We start from the raw sequence: 16,419 nt of genomic DNA, 5'->3' as shown, positions 1-16,419 counted from the left end.
GCATATGTATACGCAGACACACGGAGTAACCATTTGATTCTTTTTAACATACAGTATTACTTGCACCAAGTAGTGGAGGCTGACTCCATACACACTTTAATGTAGGTATGATAGATCCCAATAGGCTCAGGCACCTGTACACCAGTTGAGAGGCGGGACCAGAGAGCCAGAGCTCAACCCCCCAAGCACAACTGACTACCAGTTGGGTGAGAGAGGAGAGGCGGGAGCCAGGAACCAGAGCCCAGCCTGGAGGAGCCTGGTGGGAGGCCAGCCAGACAGTGTGGCTCCGGCCCCCAACACAGGTCCAGGCTCCTCCAGGCGGCCCTCTACACTCGCCCTCTCAAGGTAACAACACCAATTTCTACCCACTAAGTCAATGAAATATCCAGGTAATGGAGGTACATTGTATGATGAAATAAGAAAAAGGAACGTTTGATAAATGAGGGGTAAAGAAAAGGGGTGTGGGGAGGCCTATGTCATCACTGCCTCGCTAACCTCTTGATACAATGATACATGTAGTATATTATCAGTCAAATATCTGGTGATTTTACGTAAGCTGCTATTTATAATTTACCTTTAAAATTCAGATAAAACATTCTCAAAAATGTATATTTTATATCTAAACATTTCCCGGCGGGCATATAATTGCAGGTCATTTATAATTGCATTACTTGTGGTCCATTAAGGTGGCCACGGGCAGCAGGGCATGAAGCTGTAGGGACGGGCAGACATACCCCGGTGGCTAGTAGGCTAGAAGAGCCTACAAAAGTTCCAACTGACTATGTCATTGTAATTCTTTAAACTAACCTTGCCAAATCCAGCCTACCCAATCCTTCCCTAACCTTAATGCAGCCTAACCTAACCGTGGTCGGTGTCCTGGACTCGACCGAGGATCCCAGGATAAATTGCATGGATAGAAATGGTTGGGCATGTTGCATGTTATCTAAGGCCTCTTTCTCACCTTGCAATAAATAGGTACCTTGGAATTAGGCAGCTGTTGTGGTTTGCATCCTGGGGGAAGGTCAGGTGTAGAAGGGGACATTAATAAGCCTGTGTAGGCTCCCTATTCCTGGCAATGGGAATTGAATGAATGTGTTACTTTTGGGTTAGGCTAGATAAAGTAAGGTTAGGTAGGTTTTAAAATTCATTGGTGAAACATCTTTTGTACAATGTGACTTATATTTGCCTCTGAGCAGGCGAGACATAGCCCCATAGCATAGCCCCATAGTCACTAATAGATAAACACTAATAGCTAAGTACGATGGGTGAACCGGGGAGGGAGCATGACCTGGTCCAGGGTATGAACATAAGGGTACATGTTAGAGTTGTCCGTCTAATTACCGAAAGCTACCACAAGCTACAAAAGCTTAACAAGCTTCCTGGCAATATGTTAGTAATGAATAAATATGATATATTTACTTATTATAGTGTTGGTGCTGAATGTACAACACAAAAAAACATAATTTTAATCTGAAAAAGTATCTTTTTATAAAGAAATTAGACGAAAATAAAGAGCTGGTGACGCCAAATCAAGTCAACGATCCAAGCGTCAATGTTGAGGAGCGACTTATCCAAGACAGATTGTTGCCTGGAGCCTGAACCTGGAGTCCGTAATTAGATGGACCCTGTTAGAGGGGTTGTACCGGGTCATGTTGCACCTCAACTTTCAGGAGAAGTTGGCCAGTTGTTCAGACAAGTCGTGCTCCGCTTCTCGGTCCACTCTCGCTTACTAACTTTTAAAATAAAAGCTATTCAAACAATATAATATTAAAAGTTCATGTAGAATTTAGAATATAAAACATAGCTCTGCTTGTTGAGGCCAGGAGGGGGGGTTTGGTCTTTTATGATAAAATTCAGGTAAACTCAGGAAAGTATTTGAATATTAACCTTCATTTTTTCTAAGCCCTGATAATGGATTTTCTCTGAACTTTAACTGTGTTCTAGCTGAATTGTCTTGGCAATGTTCCTATTATCAAAAAGGGTCTAAGACCTGAGTAAAGCGTGGGACCTTTTATGTCATTACTACTATTTTAAACAAACCCAACCTAACCTAATGAAAATAAGAGAGAAATAGTGTTTTATGTATGGTGTAAATGAGGTGTGTGTGACATCATTGATATCATAATTTTAATGCATGTCAAGGTTTTGGATCCTACTGCTGTTATCAACCATTCAATAAAAGACATGGTCACAATGTGTCACAGTATGGCCAAGGTATGTCCATGTTCTGCTTTCATCTTGGATTTATTTTTATTTTTTGTACACAAAACAACAAAGGCAACTAACTGGTTCTGAATTTGATGGGCACGGCAAGAGGTTTTGGCAAGTTTCTATACCCCCCGAATGCCTCTGCCCACCTTATAGTAAAATAAGTACCAGGGAGTTAGGCATATGTTGTTTCTTGCATCCTGAGAAAGGTCAGTCATTAACTTGAAAGAGCTTTAGTCAATAAATCTAATGGTCTTCCTGTTCCAGACAATGTGAATCTAAATCCTTAAATAAAATATGCTGCTGGTCCCTCAACCCTATTATAAATAAATTTTGTTAATGCATTCCCTCTGTAATTCTTGTCCATTTCCATCACTATTACTGACAATTTTTTTTTATATCTTTGTTTGCTCAGCTTAAAAAATGAGAACAATGTAATACACTGAAGAAATTATATTGTGCAGTGGATGATGTGGTTACCACTCTGTCAGTTAAGTTAAACATTGTTGGATCTAGCCAGTAAATGGATGGGTGACCACACAAACAGCTTTGCCCTTGGCTACAAGAACCACTACATGCCTAAATGGCTTCCTGTCTACAACAGGAAGTTAATACAGTATGCCAATACAGTAATTAATAAGCCAAAGCCTCCTGCTTACTATACTGTATCACTGCCTCCTCCTAAAGCCTCCTAATTACTATACTGTATAGTACTTAAGGTCAAAATAGACAGAAAATATAGTACCATTACTGTAAGCTCTAAAACTAATCTTGAGCACAATTTGGCAATACAAGGTTGGATTGATAAGGTTCCTGCAGTGTTTGCTGATCTGACCTGACTAGCTGTTGCTAGTCCTATTCAGAGGCAAGTAGGATTTTGCCTTAGGCACAGACTGTGTACTACTCAGAAGAATTCTTTTACAGTATTAAACTTCAAACTAGATTTGTTCATTTCAGATGGATGATAGCTATCGAGACAGCCCTGCCAAAAGCAAGAGGAAATTAGCAGCCTTGTAAGTTAGCAAATTTGTTTTTACACTTGAATCTGTATATAGTACTGTATATATTTTCTGTGGGAGCTGCAGGTGGCTTCCTGAACCCAATATGCAGTATTGCTGACAATTTTAAATTTCAAACTTCAGTTACTGGTATACAGTATCTTTAATGAAACATAGATTCAATATTTTACCAAAGTTCCCACTAATTTCATTTTATTTTTAATAAAGTAGCAATACAGTACTCTTTTTTTTATATATCCAGACCAACTATACCAAAACGTCAACGGGTTGTGCCTGATGAAACTGGAAACTCTTCTCAAGAATGCAAATCCAAGAGCGTCATCATTCCTGATGCTGTTCTAATTAGTAAAACTAATAGCAAGGTAAGATGTAATTGCCACAATGAAATACAGCTTAGGATGAAATAATATATTGAACATGAGACGTTAGAATGTCTATGATTTTAAATTAGTCTTCATGGTTGGTAACATGTACAGTATTGTTGCCAAAACGTGCAATGGGGGCCAGTTGTAAACACAAAAAATTAATGTTATAGTTAGAAAGATTATTCTGTCAAGCACATTTAGTGGATATAAATGTAGTACCCTTGATCATAATGCAATGTTATGGTTCTTATTGCTGAAATTTTATCTTGGCTGATCTTTGAAAGGCAAACAATAATCCTTCTTGCTGAGTTGAGATTACAGGAAGTGTTACTCAGTAAAGTGTTTTTCATATGTTATCTGTTATCATTTGATCTGTTATCCCCCTGTGTTACAACATGGAAAAATACAGTACTGTATAATGAATTTCAAGAGATGTCCTTGTTCTTACTATATCCATAGGTGAAAGTGTATGAAGACTACTCCTGCAGGCTGATTCTCCCTGAGGAGGACAAGTTTTTTATTATGCAAATTGCTGTATTCAACAACAGATACGCTGTCTTCATACGTTACGGTCAGCTGGTCAGTAGCAAAGTATTGTGTGTAGCAAGTAGATTATGCCAATAATATACTTACTCCTATGTAACAGCTAGTAGATTATCCCAATAATATACTCGCTCCAAACTCATTAGCTTCATGAGAGTAGCACTAATGAGTGCTACTTATATTGGTACTGTATAATGATCTTTATATTGGTATCTTTATATACTGTAGCTATATTTGCCTTTTCTCTGTGTACTGATGCTCCCCACCCTCATGACAGTGGGGAATGGGTTAACGATAATGTCTGTACAGTATGTGTTTTTTCTCTTCAGGGTGAGGAAGGTCAATGGGAAGCCAAGAGAGAACAAACAGAGAAGGATGCCATTAAAGTATTTAAAAAGAAGTTTCGTGAAAAAACAAACAACGGCTGGAATAATAGAGAGAACTTTGAACCTCATCCTGGGAAATACTGCATTCAGGAAGGTACGTAAAGTAGAAGCTTTGTTTCCAGTTGAGTATAGTATAGGGAAAATGAAATATATATATATGTATATATAATATATAAATAATATGCACATATACACACACACACACAACTTTTCAGTGCTTTGTACTGTATAAGATACAGAAATACTGTAGTGAAATTTACCATTTAAATTTGTCTGATAATTTGATCTTGTTTACCAAAAACAAGGATTTGCGCACGATAGGTTTTTCTAACCGTACTAAGTCAGTTTAGTTGTCTCATGATTTGATGTAAAACTTAAAATTTACAATAGAGGAAGCATGTGAAGAAGGGGAAGGCATGGCAGAGAGTGATGCAGAGAGTGAGATGCAGCCTCTGGACTCAAGAACAGAACTCATGCTAAGGCTCATTCTTAATAATAACATGTTCACGAAGCAAATATCTGTGATGAAGCTAGGTAAGTAGCTGGATAACTTTCATGTATTGTGTTTAATGAGATTTATGTTCTGTATTAAATATTATAAAGTATTAGAAATCTTGGAGAAAAAGGCATCGAAATGTAAATATAGAATTTTTTACATTTAAAAAGTTAGCAGAGAGATTTTATTGGCGAGAGATTTTAAAAGTGTGTATCATTTATTGACATGAAGCATGATACCGGTATTGTAGTTAATAGAGGAGTGTCTCCGAAGAGTATTAAGCCTGTTTGGAGCAGATACAGTACATGACATTAAATGCATGTCTATGGGCCTGGATAGACTTTGTCTATCTAGCCAACCCATGAAAGTGGCAAATGGGTTAATGACAATGATTTGATAGATCATTTTCAATTTTGGAATATGATATGGAATACAAACTTAAAATTTCTCTCTTTAATTATGTGGATGCAAACTGATACAGGTAAAGGTGCTCAAGTATTACACATTTAAGAATCTTTCACCCATTGTCTTGTCATATCTTGTGTAGCTTTTGAGATTCCTCCTTAACATGCATCTCATCCATCTAATTCTTGTGTATTCTCTCGTGTAATCTTGCATCCAAAACAGCCATGTCTTTTATTTAACCCTTTTCTTCCATTGTTTCCCCAATGATCAATATCAATTGTGTTCACTGCCTCACTCCCATTGACTGTGTCGTCTTGTGTTAACATTCCTGTATTTTCCCTAGACTCAAGAAAAGTCAAACCAGAAAAGATCTCAGAAAGGATGCTTAATAAGGCTGAAGAAACTCTCACAAATATTGAAAAAGCTTTAAAAGCGAGAAAGGTAAATTTTTGGATTTTGAAAAGTGTTTTGTATTAATAACTCAATTTACTATGTAAATAAGAAATGCTTATAGCTAAATTTGTATATTTAAAACATAGTAGTAGTCATAGTCTTTCCATCAGTAGCATTATTAAGTGGTTTTTACATGTACAGCTCAGTATATTAATAATAATAATAATAATTAATTCAGAAGCTAAAATATAGGCAAGTGTTGTAACAGATTTCTGGGTGTAGTATTAAATTATGCAAATATAACTTTAACAATTTATGATGGCATATTAAAGTTTAGTTATGGAGCTAAATAATAAGTATAACAATCTGCAGGTTTGTATTTTTGGTGTTAATGTACAAAAACTTTGTTACTGAGAAATGAGTGTATTTACAGCAGGATGTGTTGAATAAGGCAGCAACTTCTTAACTTTAATTATCTAAAGACTAAGGTGTGAATCATTGAGACTCGAGTGTGTTCACACCACCTAAAGCAACTGCACATTAAATTAGACAGTATCGTTCATGCCAATGTTGTAGGTGGTGTGTGTGTGTGTTTGTGGTCTCATTCTGTATACAGTAGTTGTACCGGCTTTGTGTTTTCCCCCCAATAATTACCTTGTCTTATAGTTTCAGGGATTCACACGTAAGTCGTTGGATAATTCAAGTTGATAAATTGGTGCCTTATTATTCATTCAGGGCAGAAGGCTATATGTTGCATACACTGTATTTTGTGTGTGTGCTAAGTAGCTTAGACATTGTAGAACTGATAGGAGTATCAAACATTTAACAGTGTATAACTGTGTCTATACATTAGTACAGTGATCATGATATTCAAGAATATATATAATGTATTTATTAATATAACTTTATATATTAAAGAGTTATTATTTCATAAAATTTGCATTTATTAAATTTACATTGCCATTTATATGGTAAGTCTTTTTTTAACATCAATAACATGACATGAAGGGGGGGGGGGGTAAATAAGGAAAACCAAACAAAAATATTGACCTGCAAATTAAATTGAGCTCTGTACATCACAGCCTCCATCGGTGGTGTCGGAATTATGGGCCAAGTTCTTCAAGGCTGTTCCTCACCTTGATGATGCCCAGAGCGCTCCTGTTCAACAGATGGGTGAGGCCGTTGAGACTTTCTTGCATAGGAAGAAAGATATGATGAAGACACTAAATGATATAAAGCTTGTTTGGAGCATTTTAGAACAGGTAAGAATTTGTTGATTTGCTTCAGATATATTTAATACAGAATTTCATTAAGTTTTTCGTTGCTCAATTTGCCAGTGTGTGTGGCTGAGTTTTTTGTATTATTGAGGGTGCACACAAAGGTTCCTCTACATGTTATCTCCAAGAAGGGGTATCAAACCTGAGAGATGTCTTCTGAAAACCTGGAATTGGTCATTGGCCAATGACGAAAGGTAAGGATGGCTTTTCGTTTTTTTTAAACTGTTCGGTGGAAATGAAGGATGCCCCCCTAAATATTGCATACTTAAATATTCAATTTCATGTTTCGTCTACATATGGTTAAAATCAGTTAATGTAAATGTAAAAATGTAAAAAGAAAATTATTGTTCAATGTACCAGGGTTTGATGGCAGAGGCCTGGTGAACTTGTTAAATTAAGGGTGTTAAATTATCCTTAGGTTTGCTTCATTCTTTTTATTTCTTTTGATATGCTTTTTTTTCAAATTACTCATGTGGATTCATAAAGAGAATATCAAAATTAGTTCGCTATTATTATATTTAAAAAGCTGATATACAGGTATATACATATAACATTGCTGAATACACATTTTCATTGTTCATTTTACATTGTATCATTATATACAAGGCTATTTGCATGGTGATCACTTGTTTATTGTCTTGAGAACTTGTAAACAGTGTACTAGTCCCTGAAGTACTCACTTGTGCTCGTTTATTGTGCTTGTTTATTGTCTTGAGAACTTGTAAACAGTGTACTAGTCCCTGAAATACTCACGTGTGCTCGTTACACTGTGCACATTCCTTGGGCCGTGTCATCACTCCAAGTGACTAGGGTGGTGTTATGCGCACACTCAACACCATCACTACTATCAAGGTTCTCACCATCATCACCATTAGTACACGATTATCATTTGCACCATAAATAGTCAAATTCACAATGATAATTTATAAATCTAGTAGCTTGTTGCATGCTAATTGCACCATTTGACAATACACAGTTCTTTCCACAAAGAGCATCAAAACTTATTTTGTTCATTTGTTTAACAAAACCTACACCACAGTTGCCAACATTCATACCATTAGGACCATTGACAATAAAACATATTACAAATCAATTAAAATTGCAGTGTTAAAAATATATTAACAAGACCATCATTTATGGTATTATAAAAATTGCATGCAAGACCCATGAATTTTATATATTTAATTTTATGTAAAGTACTGTACAGTACTGTACTTTTAATCTATATTTGACGAGTACACTCTGTATTGATTAAGATGTATCGACACAGTCATTTAAATATGCAGCTATAGCAGCATGCAGTACAAAGAGTGATGGCATTACAACTATATCCACCTAAAAATAAAATGCCTGAAAATGATAATGTGGTTTCTTTAGGATCCCGACACGGATTTGGATCTTCAGGAGCAGTACGAGTTGCTCGGATGTCGCCTCACGCTCTTGGAAAAAGACAGTGAAGACTTTAAGGTACTGTATGAAGTGTTTATCAATATTAATAAGCATTTGTCCAAAATGTAAAGATTTTGTGCTCTATTTAATAATGTAAGTGAACTTGTTTTATTGTACAGGTACTGTGTATATTACCGAGCTGAATACATCCTGTGAAAGTTCTTTTGTCATGAATTTGGAAATTACATTGATGCCTTATTATTATTGATATTTAGAATGAATTAAATTTTCAGCTTATGTGAATGAATCTTAGCATTTGCAGAAGGCTTCTTTGACTTAATACAGTGACACCTTGTTCAAGTAGACGAATTATGATCAGAACTGTTCTGTTTTGCCAGGTATTCTGGTCCACCAAACATTTTGCTATTTTTTTTTTTTTTTTGCCATTTATTGCAAAATGTCTTGCTATTTCTGACCCCAAATGAAATTACATATTGTTGTGCTTATAGTGTATAAACTGTATAAAAACTGTACACTTTAAATACTATATACTAAAAGATAAATTAGAGGAAGAAAAGATAATAAAAAAATTAACTAACGGAGAAGAGCTGATTATTTTTCACATGATATGAGCAAAGTTTACTGAATGAAAGTGTAATTTTAACGTATGTGATAGATGTGTACCAGCAGAACTTGATTTTTATGCATATATCATACAGAACCACATTTTTGTGTACTCAATGATTTTGTTTAATATCAACAGCTGGTGAAGGCTTATTCTGAAGCATGTAAAAACTCCAGAAAATGTACCCTGTTGGATGTATGGAGTGTCAACCGACCTGAGGAGAAGGCCAGGTATAGTGCTGTCTGTAGCTTTGTCATATATTTTATGGATTCTGTATTTCATTAATTTTTATTATTGTATGTGTGAACAACACATACAATAACGGACAATGCTTGATGGAAGTGGAATGTAAGATGGAGTGAATACATTTCAATTCTCGAGGAATACTGTATGCTTGGTAACAATGTCGTAAGCCCCCTTCCCCCTCCTAATCCACCCAGAATACCCTTATGCTGATATATATCTACCAGTATTAGCATTCCAGAAGTCCCAGTTATACCCTTTTGGCAGATAGCAGGAATTCTTGTTTAATTACAAATCTGTTAGTTACAGTAAGAATAACCTTGCACCTTACACTGCCACCCCATTATTCATACTTGTTGTGCAACCGTGTTAATGTACATTACCTTTGTGTAACCCGCTCTGCTAGGTAGCTTTGTTCTTGACAAGAGTTGAAAAGGTACATCCAGAAATTCCCTGGATAGGGATAAAACGGCATTAGTGGAGAGAATATTATGTATATACAGTATATGGTTATATGTTCAAATGCAAATGGAATTAAAAACGAGTTGTGTTGATTGATATTTTAAGTTGAGGGGCATCTTGTTAAAAGGTTATTATGTCTAGATAAATGGGTATCAATAGTACAGTAATTAAGATGATTCCATAGGCACAATGACTTGTGTGGCATTATGCGCTTCACAGCAATTATTGGAATTGTATTTGTCAGTACTGTACTGTATTAGACATTATGTATATGACAGTTCCAGAGAAGCACTGTACACATGGTCTTATGAAGTGGTGAGAGGTTGGATAAACAAGAACTACCACAATCTATGATATTACCTGGTGTGAAAAATATAAACAATTTGTGATTGTTTTTTTAATCCGATTCATAAATTATTCATAATTCATCTTTTTTCTCAGAACCGTTGCCTTCCCAGCCCATGAAAGTGAGAATGGGGTAATGAGAATGGTGATAATTTAAATATTGCTTGTTATATTTTCTTTGTAGGTTTGAAGAACATGTTGGGTTACATTACCGAAAGCTGCTTTGGCATGGAGTGAACGTCGCTTCTGTTGCAGCGATCTTGAAATTTGGCTTGAGAATTACGCCATTTTCTGGTGGTAATCTAGGAAAAGGGCTGTATTTTACCCCTGAACATGCCAAGAGCTCATGGAATGGTAGGTTGGAAACCACTGTACAGTATTTATTGAAAAAATAAAACTAGACTTGTACATATGCCTATTCTTCTAATTCTAAATAAATTAAAGATTTCAGAATTGATAGCTTGAAGGTGCAGGATATGTTTTAGTGAAAAGCAGATACACTGTATAGGGAGCATATTAAAGAAAAATTGTTTAATTTATTCTTATCAGTATTTTCTGATGTTGATAACAGTGAGGAATCTAAACTACTGCAGTAGATTATAAATAGGCAGCAAGAGTGGGCAGTCAGATGGATACCAGAGTTTAACTACTACAAGGAAAGATATGAGAATAGGGAAAGGAGAAAGAAGACTAAGAGCAATACTGATTACAATAAATGGGAGGCATCTGTTGGCAGATGTTGGAACTGTTGATTCTTAAATACGTAAACTCCTTGCACTGTGTGGGTCCTCTTTGCCCTTACTGGAGCCTAGTCCATAAATAAATTAAAATACTGTGTAAATTCAGGTTTATTAATGGGGGGGGGGATATCTCGGAACTAGCAAATTGTGAATGTACCATTGTCTATTAGTCATTTGAATATTTTTATTCTGATAATTAATTATTATTCCTAGATGTGATTCATCTTTGGAGAAAAGATGTGAATAATATTTCTTGATAAAAACTTGTGTATAATCGTCACATAATAAAAATATATTTTTCTTTGATTTTCAAATAAATATGTTGCTCTGCAGTTGGTGTTCATTGGGGAAAGTTCGAGGAGGAACGTAATGTTGGCTTCATGTTTCTGGTGGAAACTGCATTAGGGAGGATGACGTACATTAAAATGGGAAACAGCTCTCTTACTCACCCTCCTGAAGGTTTTAACAGTATCGCTGCCAAAGGAAGACTAGAACCAGGTGAGTGAAGGACAGTTTAAAATGGGTAAGCTTGGTTTGTGTCTGTTTATGAACAAGGTAAATGAATAGTCTTTTTAATTTTTAAGCTAAATAAAAACTTTTGTGTTAATGTATTAGAAAGATTTTGTGTACAGTATTAAATTTACTAAAAAACTAGAATACTGTACTGTATATATATTTATTAGGCCATATTTCTATCTTGTTCCATTTCTCTTTTACCATCATGGGATTTAACTAGGCCTTTCCAAGGCTTTCCTCATTAGAGAAGAGTTCTTGGAAGCACCAATGCAACAGCAAAGTTATAGATGAACAATACAATTTTGTGTAACATTTCTTAGTTGGCTTTCTTACTTCCACAGATCCATCTAAAGACAAGGTCAAAATGATTGATGGCATGAGAGTAATTGTACCAGTTGGACCTCCAGAACCTCAGCGGGAGTTTGAAGCCAGTGGATTTTTACATAGTGAGTATGTGATATATAATGAAGGTCAAGCAAGGATACGGTATCTTGTTAAGTTCTCCTTTGCCTAAGTGATCCTGTTGTCCATGTTTTGTATTTGCCTCCCCACTTTATACACAGGGCAGTTAATAACCATAATGGTTGGGCAGTTATTAATAACCATAATGATTTCACATTTTCTGATATTAAACCAAAGATCATAGTGTTATCTTATTCTGTATATTTTAATTTAAACCTTGATTTTTACCTGTGTAGATAATAGCCACATTATTTGTCCAATGTGAATATTCTATGATAATCTTCATGTATAGATATACAGTAGTGTAAGTTTATATATTGTCTTTATGAGCAATTTAGTTTTTATATTTTATAAAATGTGCATTATTAATTTAAGTGTTGAAGTGGATAATTTTTGTTTAATTCATGTTTGGCCAAGAGAGCTGCATTAATACATTGGCATATGCAATGCATAGAAATAATATATTGGCATGTGCAATGGATATAATTAATATATTGACAGGTGCAATGCATAAGGTTAATATATTGATAAGTGCAATGTGTAGTGTTGCTCTAACAGCCATGCAGAAAGATTGAATTCCATTTTATGCAAATATTTCATTATTGAAGCTGTTTTTGTAAACAACGTTAAATATACATAAAACAAAATCTAATAGAATTCCCTTGCACATACTCTTCATGTGTGTAGAAATAAGTGCCATTTTGTGCAACATGGGAAACAGAACAATTGCTATTCATAGTTAACAAATATATATATATTTTGTTTTACTGTGTAATATGTATATTATACATTGCATGATGTAATATGTTATGTACTGTGTATGCATTTGCTATCTGAAATGTATAATTGTGAAATCGTACTATAAATTTAACTCCTAAGTATCATTCCATAAGGTCGCTTGAAAATTAAGCTGAATGCTTTATGTTCAGTGATTTGTAAGAGAATAGTTCCTGTAAATGCAATTCAGCAGCTGTTCCTTTTCCTGGTGTACTTAGGATAGTGAAATATTGATATTGCTAATCACTTCAAGAAGGGTAAGTTTACTCTTGAAGTGGATATCATATCAGAATTGACAGTATTTGCAATACTGTACCAACTATTTATTGCTAACTGATCATGTATGAGAAATCTCATTTGAAAGTATATCTGTAAAAAGTATAAAAGTTGTTATGGATAAAATAATGAAGACAATTATGGAAAGTTTTCAAATTTTCATGTAAAAAATATTATGGTAACCATGTATATAAAATATTGATGTATTCATTGCAATGTAATTTGATTTGGCAGACAGTTGCTGTCAAGGTTATATTGACAAATATAGTTTGTAAGTGTACATGATTGCCAAGCCCAAAGTTGTCCTCTTCCTAAGCTTACATGTCACTACTGCTGTTCTCTGTCTTAAGTTTACTCGTCGCTCTTGTTTTTCTCTGCAGAATAAATTTTTAATATGTTGATTACTTATAGAAAGCATCCCATATACCTCATACTGGCTTGGTAATTTATCTTTGTAATTACTTGCTTGTACAAAATTTGCTTACGTCTGGTTAATATTTGCTTTTCACTTAACCTGTACAAGATAACCTCATACTCGGATATATACACTAAAAAATATATCTCGCATAAAATATTTTATTTGCACTTAGAGCTTACATGAACTTTGGACTTTATATGAACTTTGGGGCATTAAACTTTGTTTACAGTGAAAATATACTTGATAGTTGGCCAGTAAACTGTTGTTGTGACTAATAGCCATTCCACAGTCCATAGGCCTTCAAGTCCAACACTAAGGCAAACCAGCTCCCTACATTGGTGAGCTTGGAAATGACTTGCTTGCATTACTTAATTGCATATTCTTCCATTTCTCTGTTTAAAAAAAACATTCCTCTTGAGTAATATACAAAGTATAATGAGTGTGTAAGAAAAGTGATGGTAAGTTTTCCAGAAATTACTTTGGGCATCTTGCCAAACATGTTTTTTCTTATTAATATATAATTTGCTTGTGCAAACCTCTTGCTTCATATGTTGGTAAAATGGTATTGATTAACTCTTAGGATATATGAAGGGTTTTATGGCATTTAAATTATTCTCATGAATGGATGTACTAGTTAGTGTCCTGACTGTATGTTACAATGCCTAGTTTGGCATTCACTGAATTCTCCATGAAGAATCTCTTGGCAAACATTATTTCTTGGTAAACATTTCTGATATAAAAAATTATCTGGAAAAACTCTGGGGACTTGAGCATTGTAAAAGTGATTACATTCTCTTACTTTAACTCGGGAATTAAAGGTATAAAAAGTTACTTCAGACGATCTACACATTAAGGAAGGCTCTATAAGAAAACATTTCAAGAGTGTTAGTGAAAAGAAACTGAATAGATTGTAATAATATTTTTGGAAATGATATAGATGAAAAATGTGTAGTGTCAAAGGAGGTGTAACGTAAGTACGGTCACATGAAGAATGGTGATAAAAAGCCTCAAACATTGCAGTGTCCAAACTTAAATACCTAAATTAACAGCAATCACTATCAGAAAAAAATATAGGTGAACTTGTCAATTACAAATAAATGTAAATATGATAAAGCATTTTACAATAGGAAGATGGATGCAAGTTTTATCTTAACCTCAGAATTTAGAATAATGTGTTCTGTTGTACATGGGGGTGTCTATAATGCATCCTTTTGTACAAGGGACCATCTATAATACTACCTTTTGTACACATGAGAGAGAGAGAGAGAGAGAGAGAGACCGAGAGAGAGAGACCGAGAGAGAGAGAGACCGAGAGAGAGAGAGACCGAGAAAGAGACCGAGAGAGAGAAAGAGACCGAGAGAGAGAAAGAGACCGAGAGAGAAAGAGACCGAGACCGAGAGAGAGAGAGACCGAGAGAGAGAGAGAGACCGAGAGAGAGAGAGAGACCGAGACCGAGACAGACCGACCTGTTGTGCATGAGGGTATTGATAATGTTACCTGCCATACATGGAAGCATATATTGTATAAATGGGTAACTATAATATTACCTGTTGTACATGGGACCATTTATGTTGCCTGTTTTACACATTGGAACATTTGTTATGTTATACATGGGCACGTGTGTAATGTTACTATTGTACATGGGAAGATGCATAATGTTACCATTTGTATACAGGAGTACAGTATATGTAATGCTACCTTTTGTTCATGTATGAGCATGTATGTTACCTGATGGACATGGCAGCATGGATAATATTTTGTACTGTTTACATAGAAAAATATGCACGTATAAGTATGTTGGGGAGGAAGTATGAGACACTGGCACCCGAGTAAAGTTAAATTGTTAAATTGGCAGATCTTTTTTAACAACTTTTGATCTGGAGAAAGTTTTCTCAAATTTGAGAAAGCTCTCCTTAGAGCCAAGCATTAAATTTGCTAGTAAAATATCATAATTTGGTGCTTTAACTTGGTGGCAGAGTTGCAACATCGCACTGTTTGTAAATCATACTAGTGAGACCTGTGCCTTAGTTGGAATAGCTCTTGTGCACAGGTGATAGGATGTGTAATACCAAGTCTCCTGAAGGTCACGTGCACAAAGCCTGCTGAAGGGCATTTCAATCATGTCTGCAAATTAAGTGATATTTGCATATATACAATTTAATATCCATGCAAATAAAATGTAATGTAATGTTGTTTTTTTTTTTTTCAAATTTTCCAACATTGATTTTAAAGTGTTAAGTGAAAGGTTTTTAATGGTATCACGGTGTACAGATTCCTAAGCCTCCTGGGCTCTATCATATCTACATTTGAAACTGTGTATGGAGTCGGCCTCCACCACATCACTGCCTAATGCATTCCATCTGTTAACTACTCTCACACTAAAAAAATCTTTCTAATTTGTGGCTTATTTGGATACTCAGTTTCCACCTGTGTCCCCAACAGTGTAATAAATTATTAATTTATTACACTGTTCAATCCCCGACCGTCCAAGTGGTTGGGCACCATTCCTTTCCCCCCCCCCCCTCCCCTCGTCCCATCCTAAATCCTTATCCTGACCCCTTCCCAGTGCTATAAAGTCGTAATGGTTGGCGCTTTACCCCGATACAAAAAAAAAATCTGGACGAAGACTTAAAATATGTGAAAGATCGATAATTTATAGTGTCTGCGGGCAAAATGTTCCTTTCCATATATGGTTATGCCTAATTTTAAAATATAATGAAAGTAGATATATATGGGTATTTTAATTATCTAGAAATAATAGTTTGGATATACACTGCCACCACACAATTTGCCTTTGAGTAAATGACTGGACGTGTCACTCATGACAGGCGAGGTGAACACGGGAGGATAAAGTGAAGGTCGGTGCCGCCAGCCGCGGGTGGTGCAGGTGCGGCCGTCTCAACCATGGTGCAATCCTTCCCTGGGAAAGGTATGACTTTACTGCTTCTTTACTCTTCCCTTTGTATTATGGCCAGCTGCGAAAGTGAGAGGAATAGTGTTGACTAAACAGGTTGAGGGGGGGGGGGGTAGAAATAGCCTAAGCTACTTTATCCCTTTGAGATGTATTTATTGC

The 16,419-nt window shown here is 35.4% G+C and overlaps 1 protein-coding gene across 1 annotated transcript; it reads left to right on the top strand.

The window, feature by feature from the left end:
• The first annotated feature begins 210 nt into the window (after nucleotides 1-210).
• Nucleotides 211-15,534, top strand: LOC123762338 (protein mono-ADP-ribosyltransferase PARP3-like). Its single transcript, XM_069325984.1, has 13 exons — nucleotides 211-345; nucleotides 3,166-3,221; nucleotides 3,469-3,589; nucleotides 4,052-4,171; nucleotides 4,465-4,615; nucleotides 4,912-5,055; nucleotides 5,766-5,863; nucleotides 6,898-7,077; nucleotides 8,470-8,559; nucleotides 9,245-9,336; nucleotides 10,341-10,510; nucleotides 11,230-11,394; nucleotides 11,754-15,534. Exons 2-13 carry the CDS (start codon nucleotides 3,166-3,168, stop codon nucleotides 11,924-11,926), a joined length of 1,560 nt encoding a protein of 519 aa, XP_069182085.1. The 5' UTR covers nucleotides 211-345; the 3' UTR covers nucleotides 11,927-15,534.
• Nucleotides 15,535-16,419: the final 885 nt, after the last annotated feature.

Source organism: Procambarus clarkii, chromosome 2, assembly GCF_040958095.1.
Source record: "Procambarus clarkii isolate CNS0578487 chromosome 2, FALCON_Pclarkii_2.0, whole genome shotgun sequence".
Lineage (NCBI taxonomy): Eukaryota > Metazoa > Arthropoda > Malacostraca > Decapoda > Cambaridae > Procambarus > Procambarus clarkii.
Note: the sequence above shows the minus strand (reverse complement) of the source record. Positions and strands in the feature narration are given on the sequence as shown.

Excerpts from the sequence above, each read along its gene's own strand:
- LOC123762338 (XM_069325984.1), top strand. The coding sequence starts at position 3,166 with ATGGATGATAGCTATCGAGACAGCCCTGCCAAAAGCAAGAGGAAATTA. Across the intron at positions 7,078-8,469 it reads TTTGGAGCATTTTAGAACAG|GATCCCGACACGGATTTGGA; the intron begins GTAAGAATTTGT and ends TGGTTTCTTTAG. Across the intron at positions 11,395-11,753 it reads CAAAGGAAGACTAGAACCAG|ATCCATCTAAAGACAAGGTC; the intron begins GTGAGTGAAGGA and ends TTACTTCCACAG.